The sequence below is a fragment of the Rhinolophus sinicus genome, linkage group LG10 (assembly GCF_036562045.2).
Source record: "Rhinolophus sinicus isolate RSC01 linkage group LG10, ASM3656204v1, whole genome shotgun sequence".
NCBI lineage: Eukaryota > Metazoa > Chordata > Mammalia > Chiroptera > Rhinolophidae > Rhinolophus > Rhinolophus sinicus.
This window is the reverse complement of record NC_133759.1, coordinates 18,187,865-18,205,654: the sequence shown is the minus strand read 5'-3', so window position 1 is coordinate 18,205,654 and position 17,790 is coordinate 18,187,865. Positions and strand designations below refer to the sequence as shown.

The following is a 17,790-nucleotide window of genomic DNA, read 5'->3' as shown; positions in this document are numbered from 1 at the left end:
TTTCACTTAGCCATAAATACCCTCTAGGTCCATCCATATTGTCGCAAATGGCAAGATTTCATTATTTTTTATGGCTGAGTAATAGTCCATTGTATGGATGTATCACATCTTCTTTATCCATTCCTCTATTGATGGACATCTAGGTTTCTTCCATATCTTGGCTGTTGTAAATATTGCTGCATTGAGTAGGAGTGCATATATCTTTTTTAATTAGTCTTTTGGATTTCTTCAGATAAATACCCAGAAGTGGAATTGCTGAGTCATAGGGTAGTTCTGTTTGTAATTTCTTGAGGAACCTCCGTACTCTTTTTCCATAGTGGCTGCACCAATTTACAATCCTGCCAACAGTACATGAGGGTTCCCTTTTCTCCACATCCTCGCCAACACTTGTTTGTCGTTTCATTGATAATAGCCATTCTGACAGATGTGGGGTAATATCTCATGGTGTGTTTTTCTTTTTACTTTTTATTTTTTTTAATTGTTTTTGTTTTTCCTTGTGGTTTTAATTAGCATTTCCTTGATTAGTGATGTTGAGCATCTTTTCATATGTCTATTGGCCACCTCTGTACTCTTTGGAGAAATGTCTGTTCAAGTCCTCTGCCCATTTTTTAATCGGATTTCTATTTGGTGTTTTTTTTTGGTGTTAAGTTGTATGAATTAGTTCCTTATATGTTTTTGGATATTAATCCCTTATCAGATGTACCATTGGTGACTTATCTTCTCCGATTTAGTAGGTTGTCTTTTCATTTTGTTGATGGTTTCCTTCACTGTGCAAAAACTTTTTAGTTTGATGTAATTGTGGTCTGAGAAGATGGTTTCAGTCATTTTAAAATTATGGTGACTTGTTTTGTGACCTAACATGTGGTCTCTCCTGGAAAATGTTCCATTGGCACTTGAAAAGAATGTATATTCTGCTGCGTTTGCATGAAATGTCCTAAAACTATCTGTTAAGTCCATCTGGTCAAATGTGTCATTTAAGGCCATTTTTCCTTGTCAAATGCCGTTTGTCTCTTGTTACAGCCCTTGTTTTAAAGTCTATTTTGTCTGATATAAACATTACTACCCCAGCTTTTTTTTCCATTTCCATTTGCATAAAATCTTTTTATATCCCTTTATTTTCAGTCTGCATATCTTTCGACCTACTTTCAGTCTGTGCATATCTTTCCATCTGAAGTGGGTCTCTTGTAGGTAGCTTATTTATGGGTCTTGTTGTTGTATCCATTCAGCCACCCTGTGTCTTTTGATTAGACCATTTAGTCCATTTAAATTATTGATAGTTATATAGTTATTGGCATTTTGTTTTTTGATTGTTTTTGTAGTTCTTCTGTTCCTTTCTTATTCTCTCGCTCTCTTAGGTTGGTGACTTTCTATAGTGTTGTTTTGATTCCTTTCTCTTTATTTCTAACATATCTCTTGTAAATTTTTGGTTACCAAGTGCTCCTTTTGGTTACCAAGGATGGTTTGACATACAAAATCAACATAATACACCACACATTTAACAGAACAAAGGGGGGAAAACACACGATTGTCTAAATAGATGCAGGAAAAGCATTTGACAAAATTCAGCACCCTTTCATGATAAAAACACTCAACAACTAGGACTACAAAGAAACTACCTCGACATAAAGGCCACGTGAAAATGCCACAGTTAACATATACAATGATGAAAGGTTAAAAGTTTTTCCTAAGATCAAGACCAAGACAGGATACCAGCTTTGCCACTCATTCAAGTATCGGCAGCTCTAGCCAAAGCAGTTAGATAAGGGGAAAAAAAGGCATCCCAATTGGAAAGGAAGAGTAAAACTGTCTCTGTTCACAGATGATATGGTCTTATATCTGGAAATCCCTAAAGATTATACACAAAGTTGTTATTATGGAACTAATAAATCCAGCAAAGTTGCAGGATACAAAATTAACACATAAAAATCAGTGGTTTATACTAACAATGAACAATCCAAAAAGGAAATTGAGAAAACAATTCCATTTGTAGTAACATCACAAAGAGTAAAATACTTAGAAATAAACAAACTGAGGTGAAAGACTTGTATACTGAAAACTACAAAATATTCCCGAAAGAAATGGAAGATGACATAAATAAATGGAAAAAAAATCCTGTGTTCATGGATTAGAAAACAATACTGTTAAGATGACAGTATACATGGTAATTACACTACAGAGTCAGTACAATGTTTATCAAAATTCCAAAGATGTTTTTAGCAAAAATAGAAAATTCTATCCTAACATCCATATGGAATCTCAAGGGACCCCTAGTAGCCAAAACAATCTTGAAAAAGAAAAAAGTTGAAAGTTTCACTTCCTGATTTCAAAATTTACTACAAAGCTAAGTAATCAAAAGAGTGTGGTACTAGCATACAGACAGACATAGACCAATGGAATAGAAATAGCCCAGGAATAAACTTTTGCACAGTCAAATAATTTTTGATAAGGGTCCCAAGACCATTCTATGGGGGGAAAATTTCTTTCAACAAATGGTCCTGGGAAATCCAAACAAGATATGCAAAATAATGAAGTTGGACTCTTACCAAATACAGTATACAAAAATAAATTTTAAATGGATCACAAATGTAAGAGCTAAAACTATAAAACTCTTGGAAGAAAACAGGGCAAAAGCTCCATGAAATTAGATTTGGCAATGATTTCTTGGATATCACAACAAAAGCACAAACTACGAAAGAAAAATAGAGAAACTGGACTTCATCTAAATTAAATATTTTTGTACATCAGAGGATACTGTCAGCAGTGAAAAGGTAACTCACAGAATGGGAAAAATATTTGCAAAAGATATGAAGGATTGATATCCAGAATATATAAAGAACTCCTACAACTCAAGACATAAAACAACCCAATCAGAAAATGAGTAAAAAGCTTGGAACAGACATCCCTCCAAAGAAGATATACAAATGGCCAATAAACACTTGAGAAGATGCTCAGCGCTAATCATTAGGGAAATGCAAATCAAAGCCACAATAAGGTAGCATTTTGCACACGTGAGGATGGTTAATATAAAACCAAACCAAAAAAACAAAAGGCAGAAAAGTATTGGGGAAGATGAAAAATTCAAATATTTGTGCATTGCTAGTGGGAATGCAAAAAGGTGTAGTCACTGTGGAAACTACAGCAGGTCCTCAAAAAATTAAACATGGAGTTTTCATATGATGCAGTACTTCCACTTCTGGGTATGTATCTCCAAAAGTATTGAAAGCAGGACTCGGAGATACCTGTACTCCCTTGTTCATGGCAGCATTAGTCACAATAGCCAAAAGATGGAAACAACCCAAATACTTATCTATGGGTAATTATACAAACAAAAGTGATATATATATATATATATATATATATATATATATATATATATATATATATATATATATATATATATAATGGAATATTATTCAGCCTTAAAAAGGAAATTCTGATGAAACTTGAACACATGCTAAGTAAAATAAGCCAGATATGAGAAGACAAGTATCATTCCACTTACCTGAGGTACTTTGTTGTATGAGGTACAGTAGTCAAATCATAAAAACAAAATAGAATGGTGGTTACTAACCATTACAAAGAGCGGGGTGGAATGAGGAGTTACTGTCTAATGGGTACAGAGTTTGGACAGATAGGAGTTGCTCTACTTATTTTTTGCTGAACTCTAACAACTTGGATTGGCCTAAAAAACAAAATAGCTCAAATCAGCAAACTAGGATATAATTCCATTAGTACAAAGTCCAAAAATCGGCAAAACCAAGCATGCTATTTAGAAATACACAGATGGTATGTATGCAGACAGGGAAAAGACCAAAACCCAAAAGGATGATTACTCTGGGAGTCAGGACACTGGTGGTGTCACGTCTGGAATCGAAGCAATACAATTTTATAGGTGTACAAATGTGGCTTTTAAGGTACTGACAAACAGGTTTCTTAAATAGTGAATGCATGGTGCTTATAATTATTCTTGGAACTGTAATGTTTCATGTAAATCTGTATTTGATATTTAACAGTTTTGTAAAAAGCAATGAACACACCCCACCCCCCTACACACACACACAGAATGAACCTCAATGTTTACTTACCAGATGGTTTATACTTTGAAGTAAGACTGGAAAATCTAATAACACCAGTGATTACTTTTCAGTCTTCTCATTGAGGATTTTTTTTTTCAAAATAGCATCTATTCTGTTTTCCCTCTCAGTAGTTCCAAACACTTTATTCTCTCAGATACTGTAAGACGATGGACCTAAACAGACCTACATTATGATTTTGCCTGGTTAAATGTTCTTATGAACTTGTAAGAAAATATCCATAAATAAGTTTTATCTGGTAGATATTTCAGTGTGTTTGAAACACTGTTTTGATGTAAATGGATTCCTGTTCACATCAAATTAATACTATCTAACCAAAAAAAATTAAGCTCATTCAGAGCCACCAATTCCAACTTTTGAATCCCTAATAAAACACAGACACAGGTATAGTATTTAATCGAAATATATTTGTCTAATATCTACAAAGTGTGAACAATTGGTCTTAGGAAAGCAGACAAAAGGCACAAAATTAGTATTACTACAGAGAAGCATTCATGCTACTGGATTTTATAAATAGTCTCAGAGTGGCACAGTAAAAAATAAATTAAGCATTGAGCAAAAATCAAATACATCATTTTTTCCTTGTTTTATATTCTAGTCATGTCTTGACCTCATTTGTAAAGGCTGAGGACTGAAATTCAACTGAAACCATGGACCACCTGTGTAGGCTTTATGGATGTTTTAATCACAGTGGTTTTCTTGTGGAGTTTGGATCAAATAATAGAGGTGCGCTAAAAAGAAAAAAAAATCCACAGGAAATTCTTTCCTCTTTCCCCAAACTAAATACAAGATTGAGGCTGTGATTGTGCATGTTTGTATATGTATGCATGTATTTAATGTTTAAAGCCCTTTTTTTTTCATCATAAAAGTAGTGAAGTCTCTATGACTTGTTTTCTACTGTAAAAGAAGCAGCTTCTGAAAAGTGTGTGACTAGTACTTTGAGCATGAGAAATTGTCAGAAAGGTTTTGGGGCAAGTAGATGGGAGGAAAATTCCAAGGTGGGCCTGGCCCTAGGCTCTCCCAGCAGTGCTCCATCCTGGAAGGCTCTGGCATAAACATTTAATAGCTTCCTGCCCACTTCCCATCCAGCAGGAAATAGCAGGTTATCTTTCGTGAGTGTGGACAAACAAAATGCTGAAGTGTGGAGGGAGGTGGGGATCACAACAATAATTTTGAAATGACAGCCACTTACATTTCTACCAGAAATGAGCCACTTTCTACCAGACGGATGTCAACTAGGCCATGCCAATTCACCTTTGTTTTGACAGGAGTTGACTACATGAGAATACCTGTGTGAGTGCAAAACATTTTTGGCAAAGTGAAAAATAGAAAACACCAAACCTCATAGGATAAAAAGGAGCTCATAATTACCCACTTAAATCTTGGTAAGTGCAGTATTTACATGTGTAATAATACCCAGCAGACATAAACATAATGCATGTGTGTGAGCACGTAGTATGCCGAGAGCTCACACACAGACCTGTGTACACACATATGCCCCAAATGGCTCTTGAATAAGTTCAATCCTATAGTAGAGTTTGGGGGTGCATTTTTCACAGTATATAATGTGTCTCTTGGGTACCATTTCTTGAATGATATCAAGAGGTTTCCATGAATACCAGCAGAACTTTGATACTGTACCATTTTAATTCCTACAAAAGCAGGGCTCTTTCTGAAGGCTCTGTACCTCTACCCCATCATTGTGCCTTCCAAAGGGGATTGAAGTAGACCCAGCCGTCACCCTGTAAGAGAAGGAAAGAGACATGACATGGAGACCTCTCGGCAGGCAAAAGGGGAGAAGGTAGGAGAGTCCCAGCCCCTGCTGCTGGAAGCTGAGCGCCAAAGCAGTGCTGGGAGCTCCGTTCAGGACACCACCTTTGTGCGTGGTGTGTCTGCCTTGTTCCTGGTCGATGTCTCAGCCCTGCGAGGCCGCTAGTTTCACCTTTCCACCTCAGCCCAGTTGCCTTTTGGTGCCCGTATGATCTTCACATCCTGGCATTTCAGGAGGACACCCCACAAAAATGACCAAAATAACAGAAGAGGGGATTTGTTGGTTTACGTCAAGGAAGATGAGTTGGGAAAAAGGAAAAAGCCTCTTGAAATGGCAGGACAGGAAAAAAGGGGATGTTGGATGAACAGACAGGAGAGAAAAGGCAAAGGCCTGCACAAGAGGAACTTGCTCCAACCAGTGGTTTACAGCCCACCAGCCTGGGGGCAACTGCCCAGGCCGGGCTGTCCAGCAGTGGTGCACACGCCAGTCAGCACACAGGACGTGACACCAATCACGTACGTGTTCCCTAAAATCACACCTAGCCAGACTCAGCTCTAATGCATCTTTTGGAGCAAAAATTAATATAAGACCCGGTATTATTATATTAAAATAAGACCAGGCCTTATATTAATTTTTGCTCCAAAAGACGTATTAAAGCTGATAGTCCGGCTAGATCTAATTTTCGGGGAAACACGGTGTCACTGAGGAAAAAGCAAGAACCAAACGGTGTACACAAGCCGGTTCTAGATTAGAAGGGAATACACTGAATGGTCACAATTCTGGTTTTCGGGTGATTTGTATCCTTTACATATTCTCAAGCCTTCTGTTCTGAACCTAGTGGCTTTTATTAATCCCAGCAGGAAGAATTAGTCATTTTGTGTTTCAATGTGCAACTTTCCACAGGAGCCAGGCAAACTAGTCTCAGAGAGACTAGATGCACGTCACAGAAGAATCCTAGAGGGATTCTGTGATGGTTCGTTTTATGTGTCAGCTTGGCTGGCCACGGGGTGCCCAGACTAAACATGACTCTGGATGTTTCTATGGTGGTGTTATGGATGAGATTCTTATTTGAATTGGTGCACTCAGCAAAGAAGAGTCCCCTCCCCAGGGCCTAAAAAGAAAAAAAAAGGTAGATAGAGGAAGGAGGAATTTGCCCTTTGTTTCTGCCTCACTCCTTCAATTGGGACATCTCATCTTCTCTGAGATGAGCCCTCTCTGAGCTGCGTTCCCCTGGTCCTCAGGCCTTCAGACTTGGACTGGATTTTACCATTGGCTTCCTGGGGTCTCCAGCTTACAAATGGCAGATCCTTTTCAGCCTCTGCAATCTCGGAAGCTAGTTCCTCATAATAAATCTATATGTATTTATGTCTCCTATTGGTTCTGTTTCTGTGGAGAACCCTGAGTAATACAGATTCACCTCACCTGGGCAAGACTGCCAGACAAGGTTCCCACTCCGCCTCCTAAAGGCAGAGTCTCCCCAAGCAGGCTGCCTGTTTGAACCAGAATCCAACCCTGGAGTCTCCATTCAGTCCACAGCCCTAGTTCCTGCCTCTGGGGGACAGCGGCTGTTTCCTGCTCCTGACCAGAGGTCAGTACCTCACCCCACAGTTTTCTAGCTACACAGAGTAACCCTTCCTTGTAGTGTAACTCAGACAGTAGCAGCACCTGAGCCAAAAACCGCTCAGACATAATTTCAATTGGCTCTGAGTTAACTGTTTTAAGATTACGTCACACCAGGTGAATATCAGATTTCTCATTAAAATCCAGATTTCTGGCTTCTCATGATGAACTAGACAGTTTGTGATCACCTGGAAGTAAGCGGTATCTCACCCTTTGCTTGTGGACTCTCACATCTGCCCCAGTCCTTGCCCGCCTGTTGCTCTCATTGATGCTGCCAGGCTCCTGAGGGTCCTGCCTTAACAACTGTGGCTCCTGCACTTGCAGTATTTCCAATTCTGTTCTCAGAATGTTCCCTAATTGCTCCACAAGCTACATCAAAAGCATAAGGGCCTCAACTGGGCACACAGTGCCTTGCTCACTTGCCCCGTGGGTGGGCAGTCATGTGGATATAATTTCTGCCTTCCAGTGTCACTTTCCTGGGTGACAGTAGCAGCATTTTAGGCATAGGACTCACTGGCCTAGCATAACCATCCCCTGTGGCCCACAGGAGGCAAAGCTCTGAAAGGCAGCACTCAATTACAAAGGTTCTATCTAGCCCACCCCGTGTGGAGATGGGCTGTGAGGGGCTTCATGACTGACTGGTTGCGAATGATAAAGTAGCAGGGGGTATGAATGGTGGTTTTTTGTTTTGTTTTTTAAGTAGGACAGCATCCAAGTCTGCAGTCCCATTCCTTGCCCTCCCTGGCAGGCTGATGGGCTTCTCTGGTGGAGGCTGCCAGAGGGGCAGTGCCAGGTGCTCAGTTCTGCCCACACAACGGCCTGGCCCAAAGCTGGAGCCAGAGCCAAGCTGCCCCAAACCTTCCCAGGACCTCCCGTGCCCTGTCCTCTTTCATCCAAACCGCTGCATTAGCCAGACAAATCCATCTGCCCCTCACCCAGGACTAGCGCCCAATGACCGACGGTGGAGTTACCTCCTGGATAAAATACTTGGGCTGCCACGGGGTGCGGAGGCTTTCTCGTTTCCGTTCTTCCACCCTCTGCTTCTCCTCCAGGCGCCGCTTCTGCTCCGTGGCAGCGTCTATGTCCCCGAGCGTCAGATATCGGGTCACCTCCCGCCAGAGGTTCCTGGGGATGCATGGAGGAGAGGAAAGCGTCAGGCAGGGACAGCAGGTTTGAGGATAACCATCCTTGGCAAGAAGGAGGCATCTGGGCAGGCCATCTGTTGGGGTAGCGCATTCCCAGTGCCTCAGAGACCCCTAGAGCCAGGACTTGAACCCAGGGCTACCAGGCTCTAGGTCCATGCTGTATCCACTCTCCTCTGTCCTGAGCAGCATGCCTCTCGGTGTCTAGGGATTGAATCTGGTAATAACAGTAGTAGTGACCAGAAGTAGTACTATTACTGCTTTAAACAGCAATAATAGCAGACGCTTATGTGGCATTTACCATATTTCTAAGCATTTTACATATAAACTCATTTAATCACAAGAACCCAATGATACAGATGCTATATTATCCCATTTTAAAGAGGAGAAAAATAAGGTCTATAGAAGACGAAGTGAATTGCCCAAGGTCACCAAACTGATAGATACGAACAATGGCTGCTTTCCCACAAGGGAGCCTGGTGTTAGGAGTTACAGACCAGGGTGAGCAAGTGTGTGTGTGTTCGCGCTGCAGGCTCTGTCATCTCCCCCGCGTCTACACGGAAAATGACATCTCTGCCACATTTGTTCATTATAGAAGACCATCTACAGTGCTCCTGTCTAATGGGCAGCTTTCCTCAGAAATGTGCCAGGACCATCCCTGATTCATACACTTCTAGAGGGTGAGGAAAAGCACTGAGGTAGAGCAGGACACCGCCGCCCATGCACGTCCTCACTTAAATGCATCAGGACACGAGGGATTTCACAGACGAGGAACCATCTGAGCCGGTTCATTAGACCCTGGGCCAGGGAGCACTCCCACAGCCCTTGACCCTGACCACGGGAGGCCCTTGCAGAGCAGGGAGCTTGAGTGCTGGCAGGATCAGACTGGCTGCCAGCCAAGCGAGTTGCCCCTTCTGAAGGGGATCAGAGGAATTAACGAGGGTCGAGCTCCTGCAAGCCCAGCCTGCCTGCCAGACCTGCCCTGAGTCCCACGGTACAGAGACCCTGAGAGGCTGATGCTCTGCCTCCTATTTTACAGCAAGAAACTTCTGAAACTAGGACATAGAGCCAGCTCTGACGGGCCTCAGCCCTTGCTCTTTCTACTGTGCCCTGATAATTGACAAGAGGGAAAAAGACTGGCCAAAACGGTACATTGAGGGGAGCGGAGGAAAGTGAGGGGCTGAGTGCTGGCTCATGTCAGTCTTTTTCATCACCCACACCCTTAACACACACCTGGTGCTGAGGGAGGGGCTGAGCACAGACATCCAGAGTCGGGGTGTGGGGGGCTCTCAAGGGCAGGCCCTCCCATGATAAGCCCCAAGTTTAGAGGGCAGAGAACCCCCAAGGACTGGAAAAGGGGTGTGGGACAAGAATGGGCCCCAGGTGAAGCACTGGCCAGACCCCACCAAGTGCACTATCTGAGAGGGGAGGGTTGGGGGCTCATCTGGGGAAGGCTCTGAACTTTAAGCCAAGAGAAAGCAGAAAGGTAAGGGAGCTTTCAGGTGGGGAGGGTAGGAGCAGGTTAGTAAGAAAAACAAAAAGGAAGCCAAGGGGAGCCCTCCCTGAGGGGCGGGGGGCATGGCAAAGGGCTGGTGAGTGGCTGAGCCAAGCTGTGGCTGGCATCACTGGATACTGGCTCTGCCTTGACTCACCGGGGTCATAATGGGGCAGCGGTTCCCCTGCAAGGAAGCTAACTGGGTGAGGCCTGGGAGCCTTACCCTGAGGCCTGGCACCACTGTGAGGGCTGAGATACGGTAACTGGGCCAACCTGTGGCCCAGCTAGCCACGCAGATGGTCCCTCCTCTGCCTCTGCAGGTAAGGCCTGGAAGACCCAGCAAGGTGAGGGAGATCAGGTGCTCTGAGCAGCAAGGGAGCCCCTGGACCTGCCACTCCACCTCCCACGGCTGTTTCCTCTGGAAAACAAGGTGGGCTGGGCTTGATTGCCCCCTAGTTTAACCCCATGTTTCAGTAACATCCACATATATACGACAAAAACAGGTAGCGCCCCTCTATCTTACCCTGGTACCAGACGCCATCCCTGCTCCAGGCTGAATTCTGAGTTCCCCTGGGCTAACTGAGGCAGCAAAGAATCTTAATGAGGAGCAGCTAACCTACTCGATCCTTGCGTGAACACAAGGTAATCAGTTTTGTTTTCAACGGTCAAACCCAAAACAACAGCCACGCCATGATAAGAGCCAGAGTCCCTGGCTCAGGGAAGGCTTCATCAGAGGTGCTGTGGGCAAGGGGATGGCTTTCTTTCCTGCAGCCATCGGTCCCTTGTCCTGCTACTACCGCCCAATAGGCTGGGCTCCATACTCTACCCCTACGTGCAGAACAGTGACACTGAAAGCTATGCAAAGGTTCTACTCCTAAGTGGTGCACATGGAAAACGCAAATATCTCCACAAGTCAGAAGAACGTGATTTCTGGCCCATTTCCATTAGCTGAGCTTTCTACAGCTTCCTTGTTTGTCCCCTGGGTTGAGCCTCAAGACAACTAAGCTGGAGAGAAACAGCCTGTTCCCCACCTGGACTCCATGGGGCCCTGCTTGTCCAGAGGCCTGATCTTCTTACGGTACACGGGCAAGGTGGTCGTGTCGATGACTTTGGTTTCCCCGCTGCTGTAGGTGAACTCCAAGGTGCCGTTCCACTCCCCGTGGGCTTTACAGACAATGGTGTTGGTGGGGTTGTGCTTCACTTCTGCCGTGACCCTGGATGAAATAAGTCAAATGAACATGCTTTGAGAGATGATCGAAACAGAGACTGACTTCAAAAGGTGGATTCACAAAAGGTAGACTCACATTTAGAGATTTTTTTTTTTTTTTTTTTTTTTTTTTGGTGGGAAGTAGGGGAGGAGGAATAGTTTTTGGCTGTTTTGCTCAAAGACTAGCTCTTAAAATGATGATGTGACCTAATATCCTTGAGCAGAAGAAGAAGGCATTGGTGGAAAATTGGCAAGAGTTTAATAAAGTCTATGGACAAGTTAATGGTAATACAGCGATATTCATTTTAAGGTTTGATAATATGGAAAGGCTATGTCAGTTGTTATCACTGGCGTGGAAATCCAGCAGTAAATTCAGTAAAAATAAACAAAATATACCCTTTTCCTCTCCCACCCCCCTGCCACCACCCGTCCCCAAACAGCATCTAATAGTGCTACATTTTAACCACCAAAAAAGTGTGAGTGTACAGAGAACTTTTCAATCCCTAAACAAGGTCAAATCAGACTGTGGGTCAAACACGGCTGCTCACAAGCCCACCAGACGAGGACAGAAATGTTCAGTGCACGTTCTGTACGAAGGCCGAGCAGAAACTAGCCTCTCGGCCTCGCACCAATACCTTCCAACACAGCAGCGGCTCGGAGGGACCACCTTCAACCTGGCTTTTAGAAGACGGTTGTGGAGATTTGTGGTCTCTCGCTTCACCTGCCTGGCTGGCCTGAGGGAGCTCCAGGTCTCCAGCTCTGGGTGAACGCAGAGCCCAGCTCCGTCTCTACCTTGAGGCTTGTTGCAGTCAGAGGAACAGAGCAGAATCAGGGAAGCCTGCTCCAAGCAGCCAGGCCTACTAGGACCAAGCTTCTCACTTCCTAATGGCCCAGCGCAGGTTGGATTTAGTTTTCAAACACAGGCTTAGAAGCTGCCTCCCTGAGCCTGAACACAGCCCGAGTTCCTGGGTGGCGAGGCAAAAAGCTCTGGGCTGCGCACCGTGGAAAGGTGTCAGTGGTGTGCTGCTCAAGTTATAACAACCAGATTCATAGCATTTGCCAGTTTCTGTGTGGCCCCATCTCAGCTGACTGCAAGCTACCAACTTGGTATAAAGGGGTGTGGAGCTGCGGAGAAGTGCACTCGATCAGGTTGTGAACTGGTGTGTCTGGCTCCGAAATGGCCATGGAAGGCATCTGCTTTCCCACACCACCCTCCGACATCCTCACGTGAATGTCACACAGGATCCTTTCCAAGAGAAAGGGCAGATGTGGGAGCTTGTTTATATGAGGATCAACTCTGAAGAAGGGCTTTTTAATAACGAGCAGGGAAACCAACATTGCGCTTCCGCAAGCCGCAGGATTTCGTGGGATTGAGCTTCCCCAGTTTCTAAAGGAAATAAACGGTCCTGACCTCACAGACGATATGGGATTCAGGACATTTAGTGGAGCCAAGACAGCATGAAACGGGAGGCTCGCAGGCAGTGTCCGAGTGAAGATCAAATTGCTTCAGGGCAGAGAAACAGGCTGCGGCCTCGGAAGGGAAAGTTTATTGTAACAAAGTGCCTTCTATTCTCGGGTGTGTTTTGCCAATACATCACCAAAGGATTTTACCGTAAATTTACATGGGGGAGGGTTCAAAAAACTGCCATGTGAGGGGGGAACAAAGCAGCAGTTCTTTTGACAGAAAGATATTAACAACTTTATCTTGATTTTTAACTAATCCTATGGCCGGAAACCAATTTCTGAAGGAGAAAAGAAACTCAGGGCATTGTGAAGAGACAAAGTTGGAGCCCCCAGGCCAGTTCCTACCTGTGAACTTTCCCTCCGTAGAAAGGCTTCGTGTGGAATATCACGGTGGCCGAGTACCCAGTCTTGGCACAGCTGATGCTGACTTTTCCTCCAAGCTCCACCCAGGGGATGGTGAGAATAGAGCGAGCGTAGGCACTAGGCAGGGTGAACACGTACTCCTCCTCGTGTTCCAGGAGCGTCAGCACACCTCCAGGGAGAGAGGAGGGAAGTTAGGCACAGACACACAAAAAGGCAGCTGGGGCCACAAGGCCTCCCGCCGGGGGCTCTGGGTCTCCCACCTGTGCAAAGGTCATTCGCTATGTATTTATTCACTGTGTGCCCTACTGTGTGCCAGGCAGTGTGTGAGGCGCTGAGAATACAGTGGTGAACAAGACAGACCCACTGTCTGCCCTTAAGGAGCACAACGGAAAGGTGGACATTAATTAATCACAAAGCAAACACAAACTTATAACTGTGAAGAAGACATGGATGCCTCCAACAGGAGTTGACCTGGAAGGAAGGTTTCCCTGAAGAAGGGACACTTGAGCTGGATGAGAGTTAAGTAGGTGAAGGGGAAAAGGAAAATGATTCCAGGCAGAAGGAAAGGTACATGCAAAGGCCAGGTGGTGGGAAGCAGCCTGGTGACACGAAGGGGCTGAGAAAAGGGCCCACAAGCAGAACGGGGGGTGGTGTGTACAGGTATGGCCAAGTCAGGAGGGGCCAGACCTTGTGTTTCAAACTGCAAAACAGAATGTTAAGGCATTTTGACTTTATCCTCAGAGCAGCAGAGACAACTTCAATTCGAGAAATCAGACTGTGCAGCTGCTGTCAGCAACCCAGGAGGGTATCGGCCATGCACTGGAGCTCGACACGCATAACCCACCCATCTCTAGATCAGGGGTTCTCCATCCTAGGACCCAAGCATTACGCATGAATAGGTCTAATCCTCTTTAAACAATGCAAAAGTATGTGGGTGGGTTTGTCTATTTTTCTAGGGAAAAGGGTCACGGTTTTCATTAAATTCCCAAAGGCTGATATGAACGCCCCCTCCCCCGCAAAAAAACACACACACTCCCAGAGCTGCTAAATAGTTTGTGAAGTGCACGCAGGTGCCCAGCGAGGGCTGAAATCCAGCCCTTGCTTTGGCTGGTCTAGCCGGCCACCCACAGGGCTGCCTCTGTGTTAACAGGCAGCATTTCACTTCCCACGGAGGCCCACCGTGCAGGCTGGCAGAGGCCCTGAGTTGTTCTGTATCCGGCACATTCTCGCATCCCTTCCCAGCACTGGGGCTCAGCTCCCTGGACACAGGCCCTCACAGCTCCACTCCAGCTGATTCTGGGCCCGGCGATTATCAAGGCCACTGAATCAGACATCGGTGTCTCCGTCCTTATAGCTTCTGATCAGGACCCTTCTGATGAGGAGGAGAATGGCCACACCTGATCTATTTCCTGTTTCCAAACCTGCTTTGTGTCTGACTTCCCTGAATTAGGTTGCTTGAAAAGACAGCCCAAAGCAGACGGAAAAGTGTAGCTCATGCCAAACACAGACATGAGACCAACTGTCAAGAAGAACCAGTCAGAAGTGAAAGTTGAAAAGAAAGAGGTCACCTCGGATTCCCCTTCCTGCCCCAGTTCTACTCACACGCCACCTGGTCCCTCGAATGCCAGCCACAATCTCAGTCTCGTGGCAGCGGGGAGAGGTCCCGGCCCCTTAGAGGAGGATGTTAGTCACCCCACCTTCTAGGCCTCAGAGAAGACGGTCCCCCTGCCCTCTGTGCCCATGGATTAGTTGGTAGGGAAATCCTCCCAGGTGGCCAATGTGTCTCTGACAGCAACCCCTCCTCGCTGATGTCTGTGGTGTCCCTGTCTTGTGGTCAGCCCTTCCTGTCCTTAACTGGGAGTCCCTGCGGACTCTCGCCCATTTGCATCTCTCGCCCATTTGCATATCTTGCCAGCAGCCTCTCCCTTCAGACTAGGACCACACACAGCCATGAGCTGCTCACGCTCAGTCTTCCTGGTCTCCTTCACTAATACAACCTTAGCAAGGTAGGACCATACAACCGATGTTTTCTTTCCAACACATTTACACAGAGAACATGCCACATTGTTTTTTAAAGACCTGGATGAGTTCTTAGAGGATCATTCCAAGTTGCTCACCAGCCTGGTGAGCTTAACTTCTCTGTGCCTCGGTTTCCTCATCTGTGACCCAGGGATAATGGTGCCCGTGCTTCACAGGGTTGTGGGGAGGATGGGAAGGCAACTCTGAAACTCAGCTCCGAGCACACAGCCTGATGACACACCACCAGGAGCCCGAACGTTTTATATCCTAACCACTCCTCTCTCTTGACACCAGCTGTCTTGATGGGTGGATTCTTAATGACAGTATTAACATTTGGGAGTAAAGAGGAAATCACAAAGTCTGGTGGTGGGATGAAGAGATAGATGGGAGGCATCCTTAGATGCCAGTCATCTTTAGAGAAATCTAAACCGAGGTGAAATTGCTGTCCAGTTCCCAGAAGGCAGTGAGCCGCACAGCGAAGCTGGTTTGAAGGCACTGGCCACATCACATTCCTTTGGCTCTTTTCTGAAAACCCATAAATGGGTGCTCACTCATTAAATCACCTGTAATTATGGCTTCTCAACACTAACTCCTTTTTTCAGGGTTGCACACAAAAAATACCTGCCGCTAATAGGAACAAAAGACCAAATATATTAAAACTAGACTTATGGACGAGATCACAAATGAAAGCTACTTTTGCATCAGCCTAAGAGCTGAGAGGAGCTGAAAAACGCCCCCCCAAAACAAAAACAAATCAATCCTTCCATCCTCAAGATGAAAGACACGCGTTTTAAATCCCCACAACCTGATTTATCAATAAACATAAGGCCAAGCATTAAGATTTTCAAACTGATAAATTTAAAATAATTTTGTACCCGATCTCAATGCGAGGAACCAAAATATTCTGAGAGCACGTTTACTCCAGAAAGCACAGAATCACAGAGAGTAGCTCTGGGGAATTGGTCTGCAGGCATCAGCGGCATCCACATTCATCAGCACCGAGCAAACGTGTCACTTCTCTTACTAGAACTAATTGCCTTTCCCCACAGACTCAATTAAGAGGCTGTGCCATTTGCTGAGCACCAGCTCTGGTGTGTGTGGGGGGAGACGGGTTGCGAGAGCAGCTGAATAGGCCTTGGCTCACCAGCAGGGTGGGGGTAATGAGGAGAGGGCCTCTGCTTCCCCATGGACATAGCTGCCGGGTGACTGAACACGTCTCAATTAGGGGCTTTCAGTGTCAGAGCTCAGGACCCGTGAGGGATGGGGTAGGCTCTGAGCTGCAATCTAAGTGATTTCAAGGCATAATGAAGAACCTCATAATGGCATTTTATGATAGCCAAATATGCCACAGCCTAACGCATAATTTAAAAGATAAGCCCATGTATTTATGTACAAAATTTCAAGGGGACCCATCTAAGATCTAAAGTTTAAAATGAGGGGTTGAAAAAGAGGTTACTTCAAACACAATCAACCAATTCATGGAAGGGTGGCTGGATCCATGCAGGGAATACGTGAGAAAAGAAAAACATCCCCCCTTCCAACGCCTGCTGTCCGAAGGAGCTCTGCGTACAGGAACCAGAACCTTTTGCTTTGAAGTTTGGGGATTCTTGGAAGTATTTTGTGTGGCAAAATAAGAGCATGTGTGTCACAGAGTGAACACGTAATTAATATGAAAGCAAGGAGGGCGTGGCTACTGAAGGACTCCAAGAATGAGCCCAGCAGTCCCCTGACCCCTCCCAGGTCTGTCCACACCAGGAACACCCTGGGTGGGTGGCCAGGAAGGGCTATGTCCAGGGAGCGAGCCTAACAGAGTCTCTTTCCAGAATTTTCTTCCTGATTTCAACTCCCTCCTGAGAAGTTCTAAGTTGAATTTTCAGGCAGGTAGAAAAAGTGTGAACAGCAAATTCTAATTCAGCTTCAGGAATGGCCATAGCAGAGGGCCTCAGGAGAAGGCGTTATATGGTTTCTAACCCCTGCAGTAAGAGCTTTGTCTGCATCTCCCAGCGTGCCTGGCGCTGTGCAGAGGGCATTACAGGCCTCGGCCCCTACGAGCAGCCTGTCAGGAACAGGGGAGCTAAGACGCTGGGATATCAGAGGACGACCAACCGTATGGAGACACAGACACTTAACTGCCAACAAGAGAAACGGAAACTGTTGGCTCACAGCAGGGGACAGAGTGGGGAAAGCAGGGATCCAAGGACCCCACCACTCTCAAGTGAAGTTTCCGAGGAGATGGACAGAGGCCATCGATTCTGCTGGGCCAAGGAAGGAGCCCTGGGGGAAGTATGGCTTAAATGGAAGGGCTGGAGACCCGGGAGGGCTGACAGGATGGATGAGGGTACAGATAATCGAGGAAGATGGGAGAGGCAAGCAAATGGGCTGGGAGGGAAGAAATAGCATTGAAACAGGCACACAGGCTATGTTCTTCCCCACCCACCTCCTCACCAGAGCCCAGCCATCTGGTGGATGGATGGCTGCGGGCGGGTGGGGCACCTGCTATTTGGTGAGAAAAGGAAGCATCACAGAGGCTACAGAAAGACTTGCGTTTCTCTGAAGAAGTCCCTAAATCAGAAACAGATTTGCAAATGGTTACCATTGGGGAAAATTTCCAGATA

At 45.5% G+C, this 17,790-nt stretch overlaps 1 protein-coding gene across 3 annotated transcripts in view; it reads right to left on the bottom strand.

The window, feature by feature from the left end:
* Positions 1-4,481: 4,481 nt before the first annotated feature.
* OSBPL10 (oxysterol binding protein like 10) overlaps positions 4,482-17,790 on the bottom strand; it is a 261,251-nt gene continuing 247,942 nt past the window's right edge. For all 3 annotated transcript variants that reach the window (XM_074312716.1, XM_019727744.2, XM_019727745.2), the window contains 4 exons: positions 13,139-13,325; positions 11,154-11,336; positions 8,457-8,610; positions 4,482-5,836 (listed from right to left, as the gene is read on the bottom strand). In XM_074312716.1, the coding sequence (XP_074168817.1) occupies positions 5,792-5,836; positions 8,457-8,610; positions 11,154-11,336; positions 13,139-13,325 (569 nt within the window). In that variant the 3' untranslated portion in view covers positions 4,482-5,791. The remainder of the gene's footprint in view (positions 5,837-8,456; positions 8,611-11,153; positions 11,337-13,138; positions 13,326-17,790) is intronic.